Source organism: Ictalurus furcatus, chromosome 15, assembly GCF_023375685.1.
Source record: "Ictalurus furcatus strain D&B chromosome 15, Billie_1.0, whole genome shotgun sequence".
Taxonomy (NCBI): Eukaryota; Metazoa; Chordata; class Actinopteri; order Siluriformes; family Ictaluridae; genus Ictalurus; species Ictalurus furcatus.
Genome location: NC_071269.1, coordinates 8,895,575 through 8,915,574, shown reverse-complemented (window position 1 = coordinate 8,915,574; position 20,000 = coordinate 8,895,575). Strand labels below are relative to the sequence as shown.

The following is a 20,000-nucleotide window of genomic DNA, read 5'->3' as shown; positions in this document are numbered from 1 at the left end:
GAGAGAGAGAGCAATGTTATTATTAATTTAATGTTTATTAACTGTGGCCTGGTTTTGTGTGTGTGTCAGTGTTAATTAGTTTGACTTTACTTACTCTTCTAAGTCCCTACTGAACCGACCCTCTAATTAACACACACACACACACATTTGATGAATTTGAGACTCCACATTGCAGAGAGAGAGCAGGCGGGAGCGCGCTTGCGTCACTGGAGAACCCGCGCTCGAAGCGGAACGTGTGAGCGCGAGATGGAGCTCAGCGTGTTATGGTGATAAACGGAGAGATTGAGAGAGGGAGTGAGAGAGAAACAGAGGGAGAGAGTGAGACAGCTCTGGGGGGACGCCATCTTGTCGGCAGGGTGTCTTGTGAGGATATTATAACGACTCCTCACTCCTTTCGCGCACACGAGAACCGGCACGCGCTCAGAACCCTGGCCGAGAGAGAGCGCGCGCTGAGAGGCTAACACTACAGACCGGTGGAAACAGTTCTGAATTATTCATCATCATCTCCGGTGTGTGTGTGTGTGTGTGTGTTTGTGTCAGTCAGTCAGTGTCACCGGAGCGAGTCGCGCGCGAAGCATCTCCGCGTTTGAAGATTTTTATGGTAAATTTGCAGGACTGGTCGGCTCGCGCTCTGAGTTGAGCAGACGTTAAGAACGGCGATCTTGTTTACGTCATACACGTGACCGGCCGCCGGGCTCGTGCCGCGAGAGCCAGCGGTCGGTGTGTGACGTCATGTTCGTGTCGGTTTGGTACGCGAAGAAGATGGGCCGCCGCTTCATCCACAATGTCCGCAAAGCCAAGAAACGGAGACAACGCAGCATGGTACAGTGTGTGTGTGTGTGTGTGTGTGTGTGTGAGAGAGAGAGTACTAGTGTGTGTGTGTGTGTGAGAGAGAGTACTAGTGTGTGTGTGTGTGTGTGTGTGTGTGTGTGAGAGAGAGAGAGAGAGAGAGTACTCGTGTGTGTGTGTGTGTGTGTGAGAGAGAGAGAGAGAGAGAGTACTAGTGTGTGTGTGAGAGAGAGCGAGAGAGAGAGTACTTGTGTGTGTGTGTGTTTTTGTGAGAGAGAGAGTACTAGTGTGTGTGTGTGTGAGAGAGAGAGAGAGCGAGAGAGTGCACTAGTGTGTGTGTGTGTGTGTGAGAGAGAGAGAGAGCACTACTGTGTGTGTATGAAAGAGAGAGTACTAGTGTGTGTGTGTGTGTGTGTGAGAGAGAGAGAGAGCGCACCTGTGTGTGTGTGTGTGTGAGACAGAGAGAGAGAGACTGTAATTGTATGTGTGTGTTGTGTGTGTGTGAGAGAGAGAGTGCACCTGTGTGTGTGTACGTGTGTGTGTGTTGTGTGTGTGTGTACGTGTGTGTGTGTTGTGTGTGTGTGTGTGTGTGAGAGAGAGAGAGAGAGAGTTCACCTGTGTGTGTTTTTGTGTGTGTGTGTATGTGTGTGTGTGTGAGAGAGAGAGAGAGAGAGAGTGCACCTGTGTGTGTGTGTGTGAGAGAGAGAGAGTGCACCTGTGTGTGTTTGTGTGTGTGTGTGTGTGTGTGTGTGTGTGTGAGAGAGAGAGAGAGAGAGAGAGTGCACCTGTGTGTGTGTATGTGTGTGGTGTAATATAAAGGATGCCATGTGGAACATAAGTATTCCAGTTCAGTTGGTTAGCCCCGCCCCCTCTCCACTCTGCCATCTGATTGGTTAAATAGTTAAATAATTCATGGAGTGATCCAAACAGTGTGTTTGTGAGTGGGTGAGTGAGTGTGTGAGTATGTGTGATTGTGTGTGTGTGAGTGTGTATAAGAGAGAAAGAGTACTGCTGGTTGCCAGGGTTACCAAGGTGGTGTTGTCATGGTTACAGGCTGGTATCAGCGTAGATGTCATGGCGACAGAGACACCGGCCAGTGATGGTTGTTTAGTGTTCATTTTTACAGAGGAGATGCTCTCTCTATCTTTCTGTCTCTCTCTCTTTCTGTCTCTCTCTCTTTCTGTCTCTCTCTCTCTCTATCTCTCTCTCTCTCTCTATGTGTTTGAGTGTGGGAGGGGGGATGGGTGTGTGTGTGTGAGTGTATGTGTGGGGGATGGGGGATGGGTGTGTGTGTGTGTGTGTGTGTGTGTGTGTGTGGGTGTGTGTGTGTGTGTGTGTGTGTGTATGTGTGGTGTAATCAGGTGATGCCAAATTTGAGTCCAGATTAAAGATTTACATTATGAACCTGCACTGGACATTTCTGACTGTGTGTATTGTGCAACTGGATTTCTATGATTAAACACAATTCAGTGAACATGCTATGAGTGGTGTGTGTGTGTGTGTGTGTGTGTGTTATGTAACCATGCACAGGAACAGGCTGAGTGAGCAGAACTGAAGTGTGCACTTGGGAGTAAAACTTCATTAAGTGAGAGGATGAAACACCGTAGAGTCAGAGTCAGATAGTCGACTCATTCTCCACTACAGATAAAAGGGGTTCTACTTGGAACCTTTTCTGAAAGGGAGGTCCTCTGTTGTGGGGTTCTACAAAGAAATACGTATAATGTTAGATGGAACCCTTCTCCAATCCACAGGCCTAGTGTCCTGTGGGGATAAGGGGAGGGGGACAGAGACAGCAGAACAGGCCCAAAAGGGCGGGAAATGGGACAGTGATAAAGAATACAGGAAAGGGGAGTATGGACAGAGGGAAGGGAGCAGACAGATGGGGACAGGGGCAGACATATGGGGACAGGGGGATACAGGGGCACAGATGGGGATGGGAGGACACAGGGGCAGACGGACGGGGACGGGGGGATACAGGGGCAGACGGACGGGGACAGGGGGATACAAGGGCAGACAGATGGGCACAGGGGGATACAGGGGCAGACAGATGGGGATAGGAGTACAAAGGGGCAGACGGACGGGGACGGGGGGATACAGGGGCAGACGGACGGGGACAGGGGGATACAGGGGCAGACAGATGGGGACAGGGGGATACAAGGGCAGACAGATGGGACAGGGGGATACAGGGGCAGACAGATGGGGATGGGAGGACACAGGGGCAGACGGACAGGGACAGGGGGATACAGGGGCAGACGGACGGGGATGGGAGGACACAGGGACAGACGGATGGGGACAGAGGGATACAAGGGCAGACAGATGGGACAGGGGGATACAGGGGCAGACAGATGGGGATGGGAGGACACAGGGGCAGACGGACAGGGACAGGGGGATACAGGGGCAGACGGACGGGGATGGGAGGACACAGGGACAGACGGATGGGGACAGAGGGATACAGGGGCAGACTGACAGGGGATACGGGCAGACAGGGACAGTGTACAATTTTTCTTGACTGTGCAAGGAATAAAAACAAATAATACACACATGACTAAATATTTGTCTACAGTTTCAGCAGCTTCACATTAATTTATAGTTGGTGCGTGTGTGTGCTTGTGTGTGTGTGTGTGTGTGTGTTGATGGCACCCTACTGTGTGTGTCTATTTTCAGCTTGAGTTCACAAAACACATTCCATTTAGGAAATGAAGAGGGATAAATAGCAAAGTGTGTGTGTTGATTCCGTATATTTGTATTTCACATGATGCATATTAGTTGTGAATATAATTGTAATGTGTCATATTCATTTAAAGAGCAGATCATGTTTCACTGGTGGGTGTGTGGGTGTATGTGTGTGTGGGTGTATGTGTGTGTATGTGGGTGGGTGTGTGGGTATATGCGCGCGTGTCTGTGTGTGTATGTGTGGGTGTGCGTGTGTGTGTGTGTGAGTGGGTGTATGTGTGTGTGTATGAGCCTGAAACAGTTGTCATAGAAATCTGAGTTGCCATGGTAACAGGGTTCCCCTGGAAGGCTTGACAGATGTTGCCATGGAGTAGCCATAGCAACTAGGGAGCGTAATGACACCCAAAAGAAAGACAGACAGAGCGATCGAGAAATTACTGGGAGTGTATATACATATTTCTTATTACTTCTCCCATCTCTCTCTCTCTCTGTCTGTCTCTCTCTCTCTCTCTCTCTCTCTCTCTCTGTCTCTTTCTCTGTCTCTCTCTCTATCTGTCTCTCTCACACTCTGTCTCTCTCACACTCTGTCTCTCTTTCCCAGATGAACGGATTAAGTGGAGAAGTAGAGTATGAAGAGATCACGTTGGAGAGGGTGAGTACTCTCCTCTACTCTTGCTCTCTTTCGCGTGTGCGTGTGTATGTGTGTGTGTGTATATGTGTGTGTGAGTGTGTGTGTATGTGTGTGTATGTGTGTGTGAGTGTGTGTGTGCATGTGTGTGTGTGTGTATGTATGTATGTGTGTGTATGTATGTGTGTGTATGTGTGTGTATGTATGTGTGTGTATGTGAGTGTGTGAGAGAGAGAGAGTGTGTGTTTGTGTGTGTGTTGGGATGGTGGGAGAACATGAGTAGAACAGTAGATTGGGATGTTCAAGTTATTGTGATGACAGCTGAATTTCCCACTCCACCCACACTCACACTCCGCCCACACTTACACTCCTCCCGCACTCACACTCTTCTCCAAAGCAGCATATAACTGTATTTGTTTTAAAAGGGGAGTGTGTGCTGTACGAGTTAGGGGTATGTGACTTATACACTAACCTACTGCTGCTCAGTGTGTATCTCCTCACTGTATCACCTCACTGTATCTCCACACTGTATCTCCTCACTGTATCACCTCACTGTATCTCCACACTGTATCTCCTCACTGTATCTCCCCACTGTATCTCCTTACTGTATCTCCTCACGGTGTATGTCCTCACTGTATCTCCTCACTGTATCTCCTCACTGTGTACCTCCTCACTGTAGCTCCTCACTGTGTATCTTCCCACTGTATCTCCGCACTGTGTATCTCCTCACTATATCTCCTAACTGTGTATCTTGTCAATGTATCTCCCCACTGTGTATCTCCCCACTGTATTTCTTCACTGTATCTCCTCACTGTATCTTCTCTGTGTATCTCCTAACTGTGTATCTCCTCAGTGTATCTCGTCACTGTATCTCCTCACTGTATCGCCCCACTATGTATCTCCTCACTGTATTTCCTCCCTGTATCTCCTCACTGTATTTCCCCACTGTGTATCTCCCCACTGTATCTCCTAACTGTGTATCTCCTCATGGTATCTCCTCACTCTATCTCTCCCCACTGTGTATCTCCCCACTGTGTATCTCCTCACTGTATCTCCCCACTGTGTATCTCCTCTCTGTATCTCCCCACTGTGTATCTACTCACTGTATCTCCCCACTGTATCTCCTCACTGTATCTCCCCACTGTGTATCTCCCCACCGTGTATCTCCTCACTCTGTATCTCCTCATTGTATCACCTCACTGTATCTCCTGACTGTGTATCTCCCCACTGTATCTCCTAACTGTGTATCTCCTCATGGTATCTCCTCACTCTATCTCTCCCCACTGTGTATCTCCCCACTGTGTATCTCCTCACTGTATCTCCCCACTGTATTTCCTCACTGTATCTCCTCACTGTACCTCCCCACTGTGTATCTCCCCACTGTATATCCTAACTGTGTATCTCCTCATGGGATCTCCTCACTCTATCTCTCCCAACTGTGTATCTCCCCACTGTGTATCTCCTCACTGTATCTCACCACTGTGTATCTCCTCACTGCATATCTCCTCACTGTGTGACTTTACAATTTGGACCTGATGGGAGGAAGTTCTACATGACTCTGAGGAATTCACAGGAATGGAGCAGTGTTGGGTTCCAACACTGATTGAGACCAAGAGACATTCGCAGGAGCAGAAGTAAGAGAAGAGACAGGACCAGAACTACCCCAAGAACAGGAGCAGGATCTAGGACCCTGAGAACTGAAGGCTAGATGGGTTTTAATACCACATGACTGAGGTTTTAATGCCATAATGGCTCTGTGGTCTATTAAGCAGGTAAATCAGGATGATCAGGAACCTGAGACTGTAGGTGAGGTTGGGTCTTCAGGAGAAGAAGCCTTCAGAACTGTCAGCCAATGCAATTAGATCTCCATGAGCTTTGAAGATGAGGACAGATAACCAGGACTAGTAGAAGGTGGGAAAAGGTCTTCATAGCTTTTAGGAAGTGAGGTTTGGTCTGCAGAATTTCAGGAGAACACCACAAGAAAAACAACCTGATACATGTGAAGGTAGATAATCAATAAATATCATACTTATCTGTATCATTAGATCTTGGAGCTCTGTTGTAGGTTTCCTGGGAAACAAATGGTGAAACTCCTGGCTACATCTACTGGATACACCTGAAAACTAATGAATGTCTCACTTTGTGTGTGTGTGTGTGTGTGTGTGTGTGTGTGTGTGTGTGTGCATGTAGGGGAACTCTGGTCTGGGCTTTAGTATAGCAGGTGGTACAGATAATCCGCATGTAGGAGATGACCCAAGCATCTTCATCACCAAAATCATACCAGGAGGAGCTGCAGCCCAGGATGGACGACTGAGGTAACACACACACACACACACACATCAAATAAACAAATAAATAAAAAATAAAAGCAAACAAGCTTATGGAATGTTCCCGGTTCAGCAGAAGTATAGCAGGTTCTTTGCGGATATTTGCATTCTGTCCATAAAACAAAGAGGGTGGAGCAGTAACCCACCCTGTCTCTCTTTCTCCCTGTCTCACTCTGTCTGTCTGCCTCTCTCTCTCTCTCTCGCAGGGTGAATGACAGTATCCTGTTTGTTAATGATGCTGATGTGCGTGAGGTCACTCACAGTGAAGCAGTGGAGGTGCTGAAGGAGGCGGGGCCAATCGTCCGTCTTTACATCCTCCGCAGGAAACACATCGAGATCAAACTCATCAAGGGCCCCAAAGGTACATGTGTGTTTGTGTGTACGAGTGTGTGTGTGTGTGTGTGAGTGTGTATGAGTGTGTATGAGTGTGTGTGTGTGTGTGTGTGTTTGTACAAGTGTGTACGAGTGTGTACAAGTGTGTACAAGTGTGTGTACGAGTGTGTGTGTGAGTGTGTACGAGTGTATGTGTGAGTGTGTACGAGTGTGTGTGAGTGTGTACGAGTGTGTACAAGTGTGTACGAGTGTGTGTGTGTGTGTGTTTGTGTGTACGAGTGTGTGTTTGTGTGTATGAGTGAGTGTGTACGAGTGTGTACCAACGTTATTATAGTTTTGCATTTTTCATTAGTTTTTATTTTTATTTTGTTTTGACTTTATGTTTTCAAATTCAGTTTAGTTTTAATTAGTTTTTAATGCGGGTTTTCTAGTTTAGCTTATTTTCTATTTTTTGAAAATGCTTAGTTTTAGTTTAGTTTAGTTTTATTAGTTTTAGTTTTAGTTTTAGTCTTTTGTAATATGGGTTATTTGTCAAGGCCAGAAAAATTATTGTGTAATAAAAAATCAACAAAAACATCGCACAATTTTAGAAATATGTATTCAACAATAACACCAATACATAAAATGTACATATGGGCACAAACAAGCTGACACACCCATGAAAGATGCTGTTAATCCTCTCTTGCTCCAACCATCTACACATAGGGTCAGCTTCCTCGCATCCTTAATGATCTCTTTTCATTTCTGCTTTGTCGTATCCATCTTAGCCCCAATAAGGCTGTTGACTCTTGCAGCTCCGGGTGTTTTGAACTTTGGTTCGAGTAAAGTGGTGAACTTTTTGAAGGCAATCGACTCACACAGTTGTGTACACATCCCAGTATCAGTAAACATATTAACCAACGCTTCCTCCCGCTTGTGGTGTTCCTGCGTATTTGCTAACCAGCAGTTATCGGTTAGTCGGTGAAAGCACTGCTGTAGTGTTCTGTGTCCTATGGTTGTCTCTGTCATGCAGCCTAGCCCTGTACCGGGGTTAGCTTCTGTTTCGGGGTAGGGGGGCTTGGTGTTCTCCTTTACCTTATTAAGGTAAGCTAGGTGTGTGTGAGTGTGTACGAGTGTGTGTTAGTGTGTACAAGTGTTTGTGAGTGTGTATGTGTGTATGTGAGTGTGTGCGAGTGTGTACGAGTGTGTTTGTGAGTGTGTACGAGTGTGTACGAGTGTGTGTACGAGTGTGTACGAGTGTAATCAGCATGTGTGACAGTGTGTACGAGTGTGTGTGAGAGATTATTGAGATTTGGAAATTTGGTCCCCACAAAGCACATTTTTCACTTTAGTTCTAATATATAATATAATGAAGTATTTAGAAGTGTGTTATGTGTGTGTGTTGTGTGTGTTGCATGTGTGTTGTTTGTGTGTGTGTGTGTGTGCGTGTGTGTGTTGTGCGTGCGTGTGTGTGTGTGTGTGTGTGTGTGTGTGTGTGCAGGTCTGGGGTTCAGTATAGCAGGTGGAGTGGGTAATCAGCATGTTCCTGGTGATAACAGTATCTATGTGACTAAAATCATTGAGGGCGGAGCTGCACATAAAGACGGACGGCTACAAATCGGGGACAGAATTCTTGCTGTAAGTTCAAAATGAGTTTATTTTGGTTATTTATCGTTGAATAATCATTTTAATTGAATATTTTAATTACTTCCTGTAAGTTTCAGGGTATTATGTGGTCATTAATAACCCAGTGTATGTAAACATTCTATACATTACATACACAGTTCCCTGTTTGTGTTACTTCACCATTTATGAAGCAAATATTCACTCTAAAATGTAAAAGCTGCATTTTCATTGGAATTTCTTTTTACTTGTTCATATAAGCTACTAGTTAGAATGTGTGTGTGTGTGTGTGTGTGTGTGTGTACAGGTGAATAATGTGTGTTTGGAGGATGTGATGCATGAGGATGCTGTAGTGGCGCTGAAGAACACAGCAGAGGTCGTTTTTCTCAGAGTGAGCAAAGCTTCCAACCTGTACACTCAGGACACGTACAATCCTCCTGATATCACCAGCTGTGAGTGTATACACACACACACACACACACACATGCACACAGAGTTATGTGCAAGTTATGTGCACACGCACCAAATGTGCATGGTTCTAAAATTTGTGTGTAAATTTGTGTGATTTAATCTGTATCTGTATCTCTCTCTCTCTCTCTCTCTCTCTCTCTCTCTCTCTCTGTAGCGTACTCTGCTCATATGGATGAGATGAGTCATGGCTATCTGTCAGATTACCCACAAACCCTCACTCCCACATCTCCGCGCCGCTACTCACCAATCCCCAAGGGCATGATGCTGGGAGACGAGGACATCCCCAGGTCAGTCTGACTGACACACACACACACACACACACATACACACACACACACACACACACACACACACACACACACACGCAAACACACACACAAAACATTCCTCAGTTAAACCCAGTGTATAATGTGTAGCGTTTGTGGAACTGTGTCTCCCCCTGTTGACCAACAGAGGCAATGACCAAAATCCTACTGTACAGTATAATCTCTCTGTCTATCTCTCTTGCACTTTCTGTCTGTCTGTCTCTTTTTCTGTCTGTCTCTCAGGGAGCCGAGGCGTGTGATGATCCATCGTGGATTGTCAGGTTTAGGCTTTAACATAGTTGGAGGTGAGGATGGTGAGGGAATCTTCATCTCCTTCATCTTAGCTGGAGGTCCTGCAGACCTGAGTGGAGAACTGCGCAAAGGAGACCAGATACTAAGTGTGAGCACACACACACACACATGCACACACACACACACACACACACACACACACTGATACTAATATACACACTATGTGTGGTTGCAGGTAAATGGAGTGGATTTAAGACATGCGACTCATGAACAAGCTGCAGCAGCACTGAAGAACGCTGGGCAAACTGTCACCATCATCGCCCAATACAGACCCGAGGGTGAGACTATACACACCATTAAACAGCATTACACACCATCATACACTATCATACACCGTCATCCCTCAGTACAGACCCACAGTGAGACTATACACACCATCACACACCATCACACACCATCATACACCATCCTACATCATCACACACCATCACACACCATCACACAACATCACACACAATTATAATCACAAAAGAAGTACATATAATTATATACTAATACAGACCATTATAAGCCAGTACGCACCATTATAAAACAAATCCAGACTGTTAAATATCATTACACACTATTATAAACTAGTAAAGACCATTATAAACCAGTACACGTTGTTATAAACCAGTATACACCAGTGTAAATCAGCCCATACCATTATAAACCAATACAGAATGGTTTTATGAGGTAATACCCTTACAAACCTCATTACCGTAATTTCTGGACCATAAGCCGCTACTTTTTTCACACGCTTTGAACACTGCGGCTTAAACAATGATGCGGCTAATTTATGGATTTTTACGGGCTAACGAGCTTCATGCCGCCAAAACATTTAGCCTCGTCACATCGGACCAATGAAATTACCGAACAGGTCACAGTGGACCAATGAAACTGTTCGAATTAAATCAAACGCACTCACACTAAATTCTTCAGATCAGTCATTTTGCGCTTCATGCACACACCCTCATCATGGAAAACACACGAAGAAATGCATATGATGCAGCTTTCGAGTTAAAGGCGATCGATCTGGCTGTCAAAGAAGGAAATAGCATGCGAAGAGCAACTTTTGCTCAAGTCTGCCAGTGGATCCTAACAGCATGGAGCAGTGTCAAAAAATCTACTATCACCAACGAGTTTCGAAAGGCTGGACTGCTGCGTGATGAAGAGGACAGCACAAGCTCAAGGGCAAATTTGCCTCGAGACGTAAGTGACATTGAGAGCGACAACGAAAGACAGACTGAGGAAGTGTGTGACAAAGTACCAGTAATTCTGAGGTTGTTCAATTCCGACACTGAAGAAGACAACTTTAGTGGTTTTAGTGCGCAGGAGGAAGATGAAGATCGCGATCAATGACTTTTCCTTGTAGGCAACTGTATTTTTTATTTTTTTAACCAGCCGTGTTACAGGCACTGTTCGGAAAAAAGCATTTACATACAGTACGTATTTAATTAAATGTTAAAAAAAATCTTTGTGTAACATCTTTCTGTGTAAATATCTCATGTTACAACGTGGACACCTGCGGCTTATAGACAAGTGCGGCCTATATATGTACAAAAAAATTTTTCTTTTTAAAGTTAGTGGCTGCGGCTTATATTCAGGTGCGCTCAATAGTCCGAAAATTACGGTATTCAAACAATATGTGTGTGTGTGTGTGTGTGTGTGTGTGTGTGTGTGTGTGTGTAGAGTACAGTCGGTTTGAAGCTAAAATCCATGACCTCCGTGAGCAGCTGATGAACAGCAGTTTAGGTTCCTCGTCATTGCAGACCAGTAAGAGGAGCTTTTACATCAGGTACCTGTCTACCAGCCAATCAGATTTCACAACACATCGACCAATGAGCTCAGAGTGGATTTCATTAATGGGAGATTCTTGAAAACTGCAGTGGATTCTCACTAAATGTCTCTCTCTCTGTCTGCCTGCCTGTCTGTCTCTCTGCCTGTCTGTCTCTCTGCCTGTCTGTCTCTCAGAGCTCTGTTTGATTATGATAAGACGGCGGACGGTGGCTTCCTCACTCAGGCTGTGAGTTTCCGTTTTGGCGATGTTCTTCACGTTCTGGACTGCAGTGATGAGGAGTGGTGGCAGGCAAGACGTCTGTCTCCACATGGGGACCTGGAGGAGACCGGGTACATCCCCAGCAAACGCAGGTGTGTGTGTGTGTATGTGTGTGTGTGTGTGTGTGTGTGTGTAAATAAGATATTAAGGCTGACACTGTTCTATCTGTCTTTTTCTCCTACAGAGTCGAGAGAAAGGAGTGGTCACGCCTGAGATCAAAAGGTCCAGAGAATTTATAGCTGGTTAAATAAAGTTGAACATTTTTGATCAGTAATAATATATGTTGTAAACTAAGTTCTCAGAATCTGTCTTTGTGTGTGTGTGTGTTTTCAGGCCGAGATGACTACGTTCAGAGTTACGAGATTGTTGTGCAGGTGGAGGGTGAGTGTGTGTGAGTGTGCAAGAGTGTGTCTGTGTTTGTGTGTGTGAGTGTTAGCAGTACATGGATCTATATGCACAGGAACTGTGTCTGAGAAGTTGTTTATGCGTGATGTTTTATTTTTCAGTGCATTACGCTCGTCCAATCATAATCCTTGGACCATCAAAGGACCGTGTGAACGACGATCTTCTCTCCGAATTTCCCGATAAGTTCGGCTCCTGCGTGCCTCGTGAGTTCCCATGACATCCATGATCCCTGATTTATGCTAGTGTACAGTGCAACTTATTTAACAACAATACAATGTAACACGATTTCTTGTAGATACAACACGGCCAAGGAGGGACTACGAGGCTGATGGGCGGGACTATCACTTTGTGTCATCAAGGGAACAGATGGAGAAAGACATCCAAAATCACCGGTTCATCGAGGCAGGACAATACAACAGCCACCTGTATGGGACGAGTGTACAGAGTGTACGGGAGGTAGCTGAACAGGTGAGAGAGACAGAGAGAGACAGAGTGAGAGAGACAGAGAGTGATAGAGAGACAAACAGACAGAGAGAGAGAGAGAGAGAGAGACGTGCTGGTGATTAGTGTAGATGATATATGGCTATACTGTCATAATGAAATACTTATATTGTTAACAATAACACAGTAGAATCAGTGTTAAACAAAATAACTCCTGGGAACTATAGAGTAAAGGAACTGTAGAGTAAGGGAACTAAAGTAGATAGTGGAACTGTAGAGTAAGGGAACTGAAGTAGATAGTGGAACTGTAGAGTAAGGGAACTGTAGTAGATGGGAACTGTAGAGTAAGGGAACTGTAGTAGATGGGAACTGTAGAGTAAGGGAACTATAGTAGATGGGAACTGTAGTAGATGGGAACTGTAGAGTAAGGGAACTATAGAGTAAGGGAACTGCAGTAGATGGGAACTGTAGAGTAAGGGAACTATAGTAGATGGGAACTGTAGTAGATGGGAACTGTAGTAAATGGGAACTGTAGAGTATGGGAACTGTAGAGTATGGGAACTGTAGTAGATGGGAACTATAGTAGATGGGAACTGTAGAGTAAGGGAACTGTAGAGTATGGGAACTGTAGAAGATGGGAACTGTAGTAGATGGGAACTGTAGAGTACGGGAACTATAGTAGATGGGAACTGTAGCGTAAGGGAACTGTAGAGTATGGGAACTATAGAGTAAGGGAACTGTAGTAGATGGGAACTGTAGAGTAAGGGAAATGTAGAGTATGGGAACTATAGAGTAAGGGAACTGTAGTAGATGGGAAATGTAGAGTAAGGGAAATGTAGAGTATGGGAACTATAGAGTAAGGGAACTGTAGTAGATGGGAACTGTAGAAGATGGGAACTGCGGTAGATGGGAACTGTAGAGTAAGGGAACTATAGTAGATGGGATCTGTAGTAGATGGGAACTGTAGAGTAAGGGAACTGTTGTAGATGGGAACTGTAGAGTATGGGAACTATAGAGTATGGGAACTATAGAGTAAGGGAACTGCAGTTGATGAGAACTGTAGAGTAAGGGAACTGTTGTAGATGGGAACTGTAGTAGATGGGAACTGTAGAGTAAGGGAACTATAGAGTAAGGGAACTGCAGTAGATGGGAACTGTAGAGTAAGGGAACTATAGTAGATGGGAACTGTAGTAGATGGGAACTGTAGAGTAAGGGAACTGTAGTAGATGGGAAATGTAGTAGATGGGAACTGTAGAGTAAGGGAACTATAGAGTAAGGGAACTGTAGTAAATGGGAACTGTAGAGTAAGGGAACTATAAAGTAACAGAACTGTAGTAAATGGGAACTGTAGAGTAAGGGTACTATAGAGTAACGGAACTGTAATAGAGGGGAACTGTAGAGTAAGGGAACTATAGAGTAACGGAACTGTAGTAGATTGGAACTGTAGAGTAAGGGAACTGTAGTAGATGGGAACCAAGGAACCATGGAAGTATGAAATATGATTAGAGAACAGAAAATAACAATCATAGATGCAAACCTAATTTCACTGTACTCATGTGATGATGATAAATCTGTTCTAATCTAAATAATATAAAACTAGGACACAATGGAACTGGGGACTTTGGAACTAAGGAACACAAGAACCACCAGCTTGGGTGGTTAGTTGGTTAGCTAACCCACCTAACCCACCTAACCCTAACCCACATAACCCACCTAACCCTAAGCCCCCTAACCATAACCCCAGTTAACTATGGAAAGGTTCACACACACACACACACACACACACACACACACACATAATGTCTGGTACTGAGTTTCTGATACACTAAAAATGATGACTAAACTATAAACATATTTCTGTTAGAAGTTCATAACAATGTTAATGCATGTGATCATACAGAGTGTGTGTGTGTGTGTTTGTGTTTGTGTGTGTGTGTGTGTAGCAGGGGAAACACTGTATTCTGGATGTATCCGCTAATGCAGTGAGGAGGCTTCAGGCAGCTCAGCTTCACCCCATCTCCATCTTCATCAGACCCACATCACTGCAAAACATACTGTAAGTGTGTGTGTGTGTGTGTGTGTGTGTGTGTGTGTGAATATTGTACTATTACAGTGCATTATAAGATCTCACAATTTCTAAATGAGCAACTAAAAGAGCCACAGTGTCTGTGTGTCTGTGTGTGGGTGTGTGCGTGTGTGTGTGGTTGTGTGTCTGTGTGTGTGTGTCTTTGTGTGTGTCTGTGTGTGTGTGTGTCTGTGTGTGTCTGTGTGTGTGTGTGTCTGTGTGTGTGTGTGTCTGTGTGTGTGTATGTGTGCGTATGTTTGTGTATGTGTGTGTGTGTTTCTGTGTGCGTGTGTGTGTGTGTGTGTGTCTGTGTGTGTGTTTCTGTGTGTGTGTGTGTGTGTGTCTGTGTGTGCAGTGATATTAATAAGCGTCTGACTGAGGAACAGGCGAGAAGAGCTTTGGACAGAGCCATCAAATTGGAACAGGACTTTATCGAGTGCTTCACAGGTACACACATCAAAACTCCCATAACATACACACAGTATTGATGACACAAACCTAACAACAGTACTGTGTGTGCATGTGTGTGTGTGTGTGTGTGTGTGTGTGTGTGTGTAGCGATCGTGGAGGGTGAAAGCTTTGAGGAAATTTACCATCGTGTCAAATCTGTGATTGAGGAACAGTCAGGACCGTACATCTGGATACCAGCAAGAGAGAGACTGTAAAAAACACACACACACACACACACACACACACACACACACACACACCCTGGAGAGAGAAAAAACAGCCCATCGTCATTCCTACAGGAACTGATACAAATATAATCCTCCATTTCTCTCTCTCTCTCTCTCTCTCTCTCTCTCTCTCTCTCTCTCTGTCCCGTCGTCCAATCAGAGCTCAGAGTGAACAAATACGGTCCTACTGTCATACACACACACACACATAAACAGAGGATTTGTTCTGATGATGATGATGATAATTATTGTTTCTATGGTAACAGCTACGGTCGCCTGAAAGGAACTAAAAACCAAAAAGAGCAAAAACAGAAAGACGCAATAAAAGAGGACAGAGGAGCACTCAGCACTTTACTCACACACAGCATACACACACACACACACACACACACACACACACACACACCCTTTAGACACTTAACAAAGACTCTTACTGAATCCTCAAAGTTACACTACGTGTGTGTGTGTGTGTGTGTGTGTGTGTGTGTGTGTATGGTGTGTATGGTGTGTATGGTGTGTGTGTGTGTGTGTTTCTGTATACACAGTGTGTGTAATGTATAGGGCTACTGTATATAATCTGCACAATACAGGAGATTTTCACTTTCCAGAAAATCAACAAGCAAAAACTACAATTTGAGACACAGAGTGAGACAGAGAGAATGAGACAGAGTGAGAGTGAGACAGCAAGAGAGTGAGACAGTGTGTGAGACAGAGACACAGAGTGAGAGGCACAGATAGTGAGAGAGTGAGACAGAGAGAGTGATACAGTGTGTGAGACAGAGACACAGAGTGAGACAGAGTGAGAGACACAGATACTGAGAGAGTGAGACAGAGTGAGACAGATAAGAAGAGAGAAAGAGTGTGACACAGAGGGTGAGACAGGTAGGAAGAGAGAGACAGAGGGAGTGAGACAGGGAGAGTGAGACATATGGGTCAATGACATATGAATTTCAATCCTTGTGTTTTTATGAATATAATCTTTAATCCTTCATGTTAATTATTTTTTATATATTTATGAATAATGCATTATTTAACTTAAAACAATCTTAGAGTTAAACATATTTATCACCATTTTATCTCAGATAAATACATTATTTTGAGAATACTGTGTGATTTTTCACTTGTAGTTTTGTTTAAAGTTAAAAATTTATATAAAAACAGAAATTTATTTGAGGTTAAAGGTTTTCTTTGAATTTTACATTTTAGAGTAAAAACTTTGGACTGAAACCCATTTCCATGACATCATTCTGTACTGAGTTATTGGGTTATTGTTAAAAAATATCAAATTAATAAATAACTTCATTGTGAAATGTATGTGTTTAAATGTAAGAGTTTATATTTTGCGTCAGTGATTTAATTCAGAGTGATTGACAGGAGCATATCTGTGTGAACATTCCACCTTAAACTCAAACTTTACATTTATAAATAACATTTTCACAAATATTATCATTTTATCTTCATTATTTATATATTAGCTGAACACACTCATTTTATGGCTTGTTCTCATGCTAAAACTTTTTTGTTGTTGTTGCTAGGCAACAAAATGACTTTGGACACTCAGTGTGCTGAATTTTCAGAAAAGAAAAACTAATTTTACTAACAGAATTTCTTGGAATAATGCTCTTTATAAACAACATCTCCTTCACCTGTAGTTTACTTACACAGTACTAATGTACAATTATTTATACATTTATACATTCTTGCTTAAATAATGTATTTAAATCATTTCTGTTTTTATCAACAAACACTTATAGATATACGGTCCCTAAGAGTGCTATTATAATTATTTTAATTTCTTAATTTCAAAAATATCCTTTGAGAAAAGTAAAGTTTATTAAAACTATAATATAGTTCAAAGTAAAATGTTTTATTAATGTTAGTCATGTCATTGACCCATATAGTGTATATATTATATTACAGAGAGTGAGAAAGATGGGTAGAGAGAGACAGATATACAATACATACAGAGACAGAGAGTGGGACAGGTGGGTTCATTAATAAAGTTTTGATAAAAAGGCTTTAAATTGTTAATTTATAACCTCATTATTTATTCATGAGTTATTGGGGGTCTGTCTGTCTGTCTGTCTGTCTGTTTACTTTAGGGGCCTGAGAGTGTTTTTTGTATATTTTAAACACTCTCACATTGTATTACTGTACATAAACACTATATACTATATACTGTGGAATCAGGGCACACACACATACACACGTGTACACACACTACACGTGTGTAACATATGTGTGTATGTAACACATATGCACACATACATACATACACACACGTACATACAAACACATACACGTACACACACTACAAGTAACAAACACATACACACACATAAACACACACACACACACACACACACACGTATACACACGTACATACACACAAGCATACACACTCATACAAATACAGGTGCCGAAAAACACAAGATATTCTCCATTAATTTGAACCAATCAAAAAATCTATTGAAATTCGGGAACCTCTCTGATTGGTGGATCTCGGGGTTCGCAATATCTACCCTGTGTTCTATGGACAGAATGCCTGCCTTTTCAAAGTGCTGGTGGGCGTGGTTATCAAACCATTGTCATAAGGTCAATTTGTCTTTGCATTTCACTTACAAACAAACAGGTTTGTAATTAACATGAAGAATTCACTTAACACTAGCCTCTCTTCAGTCAGTATCAGTGCTGCTGCTGCTTCAGACGACTCGTCATCGTCCACATCATCACGTAACAGCAGCAGTGAAGCTGGGACGCAAAACAATTCTCAAACATATCGAGATAACTGGGAAAAAAACTTTCCCAGGTATTTTGGGAACTCTGCTCTAAAGAGAAAGACGTGCACGCCCGCTCCCATGGGAGTAAGAATATTACAAGGCGTTTGTAAGCGAAGGCTTCTCTGGCTGGTCAAAAGCACTGGAAAGATTTAGGTGTGGTGAAAGATCAGATCTACAGGAGCTGCGGATAGTATCACTAGCGCTGCCGGAGCTGGTACTAATGTGGCAACTGCTCTAAATTCAGGTAAACAACAGCAGATGGAAGAAACATGTAGTGCGTTATTGCGTGTTTTATCGTGACGGGGATTAGTCATTCGAGGATACACTGATGAGGATCCAATTTAATTCAGCTGTTAAAGTTATGAGCTCAAGATGTCGCAGTGCTGAAGTCACGGTTACAAACACCACCGTCAGGCACTGACATCCGTGCCTATGCATACAAATATATATATATATATATATATATATATATATATATATATATATATATATATATATATATATATACACACACATACAAACAAACTACACAGACATGTACAATCACACACACATACGCATACATATGTAGATCCACACACACACACACACACACACACACAATGTGTGCTGAACAGTGTAATGAAGGTCTCTGTACATTAAATTATACTGAAACATTAAAGACATTTTCTCAAACTGAAGTGTGCACATGTCTGCTTCATCTACATCCACTATCACTAATCCCTAATCCCTACTCCACTACCCTAATCACTAATCCACTACCCCAATCCCTAATCCACTACCCTAATCTCTAATCCACTTCCCCAATCCCTAATCCACTTCCCCAATCACTAATCCCTAATCCACTACCCCAATCCCTACTCCACTACGCTAATCCCTAATCCACTACCCCAACCACTAATCCACTACCCCAATCACTAATCCCTAATCCACTTCCCTAATCCACTACCATAATCCCTACTCCACTACCCTAATCACTAATCCACTACCCCAATCCCTAATCCACTACCCCAATCACTAATCCCTAATCCACGACCCCAATCCCTACTCCACTACGGTAATCCCTAATCCACTATCCCAACCACAAATCCACTACCCCAATCACTAATCCCTAATCCACTACCCCAATCCCTAATCCACTACCCCAATCACTAATCCCTAATCCACTACCCCAATCACTAATCCCTAATCCACTACCCCATCACTAATCCACTACCCCAATCACTAATTCCTAATCCACTACCCCAATCACTAATCCAATACCCCAATCCCTAATCCACTACCCCGTCACTAATCCCTAATCCACTACCCCAATCACTAATCCACTACCCCAAACACTAATCCACTACTCCAATCCCTAATCCACTACCCCATTCACTAATCCATAATCCACTACCCCAATCCCTAATTCACTACCCCAAACACTAATCCACTACCCCAATCCCTAATCCACTACCCCAATCACTAATCCCTAATCCACTACCCTAATCACTAATCCAATACCCCTGTGAAAGAGAGAGAATACTCTCTCTGTGTGTATGTGTGTGTGTGTGTAATCAACTCTGTCTGATGCCATTTTAGTCTAAACACAATTAAATCTGTGTCACAACGATGGGCCACCAAACTCTAGTTCAGAATCAGAAACCAACCACACACACACACACACACACACATTCTTTCCAGCCTGCGTAGTGTGGCATAGAAAGAAAGAGAGAACAGCAGTGTGTGTGAGTGTGTGTGCGTGTGTGTGTATGTGAGCGTGTGTGTTATGTTTCCAGTTTGAACTCTTCCTTACTGTGTACAGTTCCACTCCACTGGGAGATCTCGTCACTGTTTTCTTTTGTGATGTTATATTCTTCACTGTGTGTGTTGATGTTTGTGTGTGTGTGTGTCTGTCTGTCTGTGTGTGAGTGAGTGTGTGTTGATGTGTCTGTTGATGTTTGTGTGTGTGTGTGTGTGTGTGTGTGTGTGTGCTCCCGTCCCGACGGAGTCTTAAAGTTCACCTCTGACCCTACCACACACTCTCTCTCTCTCTCTCTCTCTCTCTCACACACACACACACACACACACAGAAAGGTTCCCCTAAAATGCAGATTATGTTTGCATTCCATCCAAACCTCAGAGCTGGAGAATCAATTAACTCTCAACACACAC

At 43.5% G+C, this 20,000-nt stretch overlaps 1 protein-coding gene across 3 annotated transcripts in view; it reads left to right on the top strand.

Moving 5' to 3' along the window:
• The window catches only part of LOC128619293 (disks large homolog 4-like), a 37,694-nt gene extending 20,869 nt beyond the window's left edge, over window positions 1–16,825 (top strand). For 2 of the 3 annotated variants that reach the window (XM_053643382.1, XM_053643380.1), the window contains 17 exons: window positions 4,064–4,114; window positions 6,281–6,405; window positions 6,624–6,778; window positions 8,231–8,367; window positions 8,660–8,804; window positions 8,978–9,110; window positions 9,372–9,528; window positions 9,616–9,718; window positions 11,112–11,217; window positions 11,394–11,570; window positions 11,663–11,700; window positions 11,812–11,859; window positions 11,985–12,086; window positions 12,179–12,351; window positions 14,268–14,380; window positions 14,745–14,836; window positions 14,948–16,825. In XM_053643382.1, the coding sequence (XP_053499357.1) occupies window positions 4,064–4,114; window positions 6,281–6,405; window positions 6,624–6,778; window positions 8,231–8,367; window positions 8,660–8,804; window positions 8,978–9,110; window positions 9,372–9,528; window positions 9,616–9,718; window positions 11,112–11,217; window positions 11,394–11,570; window positions 11,663–11,700; window positions 11,812–11,859; window positions 11,985–12,086; window positions 12,179–12,351; window positions 14,268–14,380; window positions 14,745–14,836; window positions 14,948–15,054 (1,962 nt within the window). In that variant the 3' untranslated portion in view covers window positions 15,055–16,825. Of the gene's footprint in view, window positions 823–4,063; window positions 4,115–6,280; window positions 6,406–6,623; window positions 6,779–8,230; window positions 8,368–8,659; window positions 8,805–8,977; window positions 9,111–9,371; window positions 9,529–9,615; window positions 9,719–11,111; window positions 11,218–11,393; window positions 11,571–11,662; window positions 11,701–11,811; window positions 11,860–11,984; window positions 12,087–12,178; window positions 12,352–14,267; window positions 14,381–14,744; window positions 14,837–14,947 lie in introns of all 3 variants that reach the window. The other variant, XM_053643381.1, reaches the window with a different exon arrangement.
• Window positions 16,826–20,000: the final 3,175 nt, after the last annotated feature.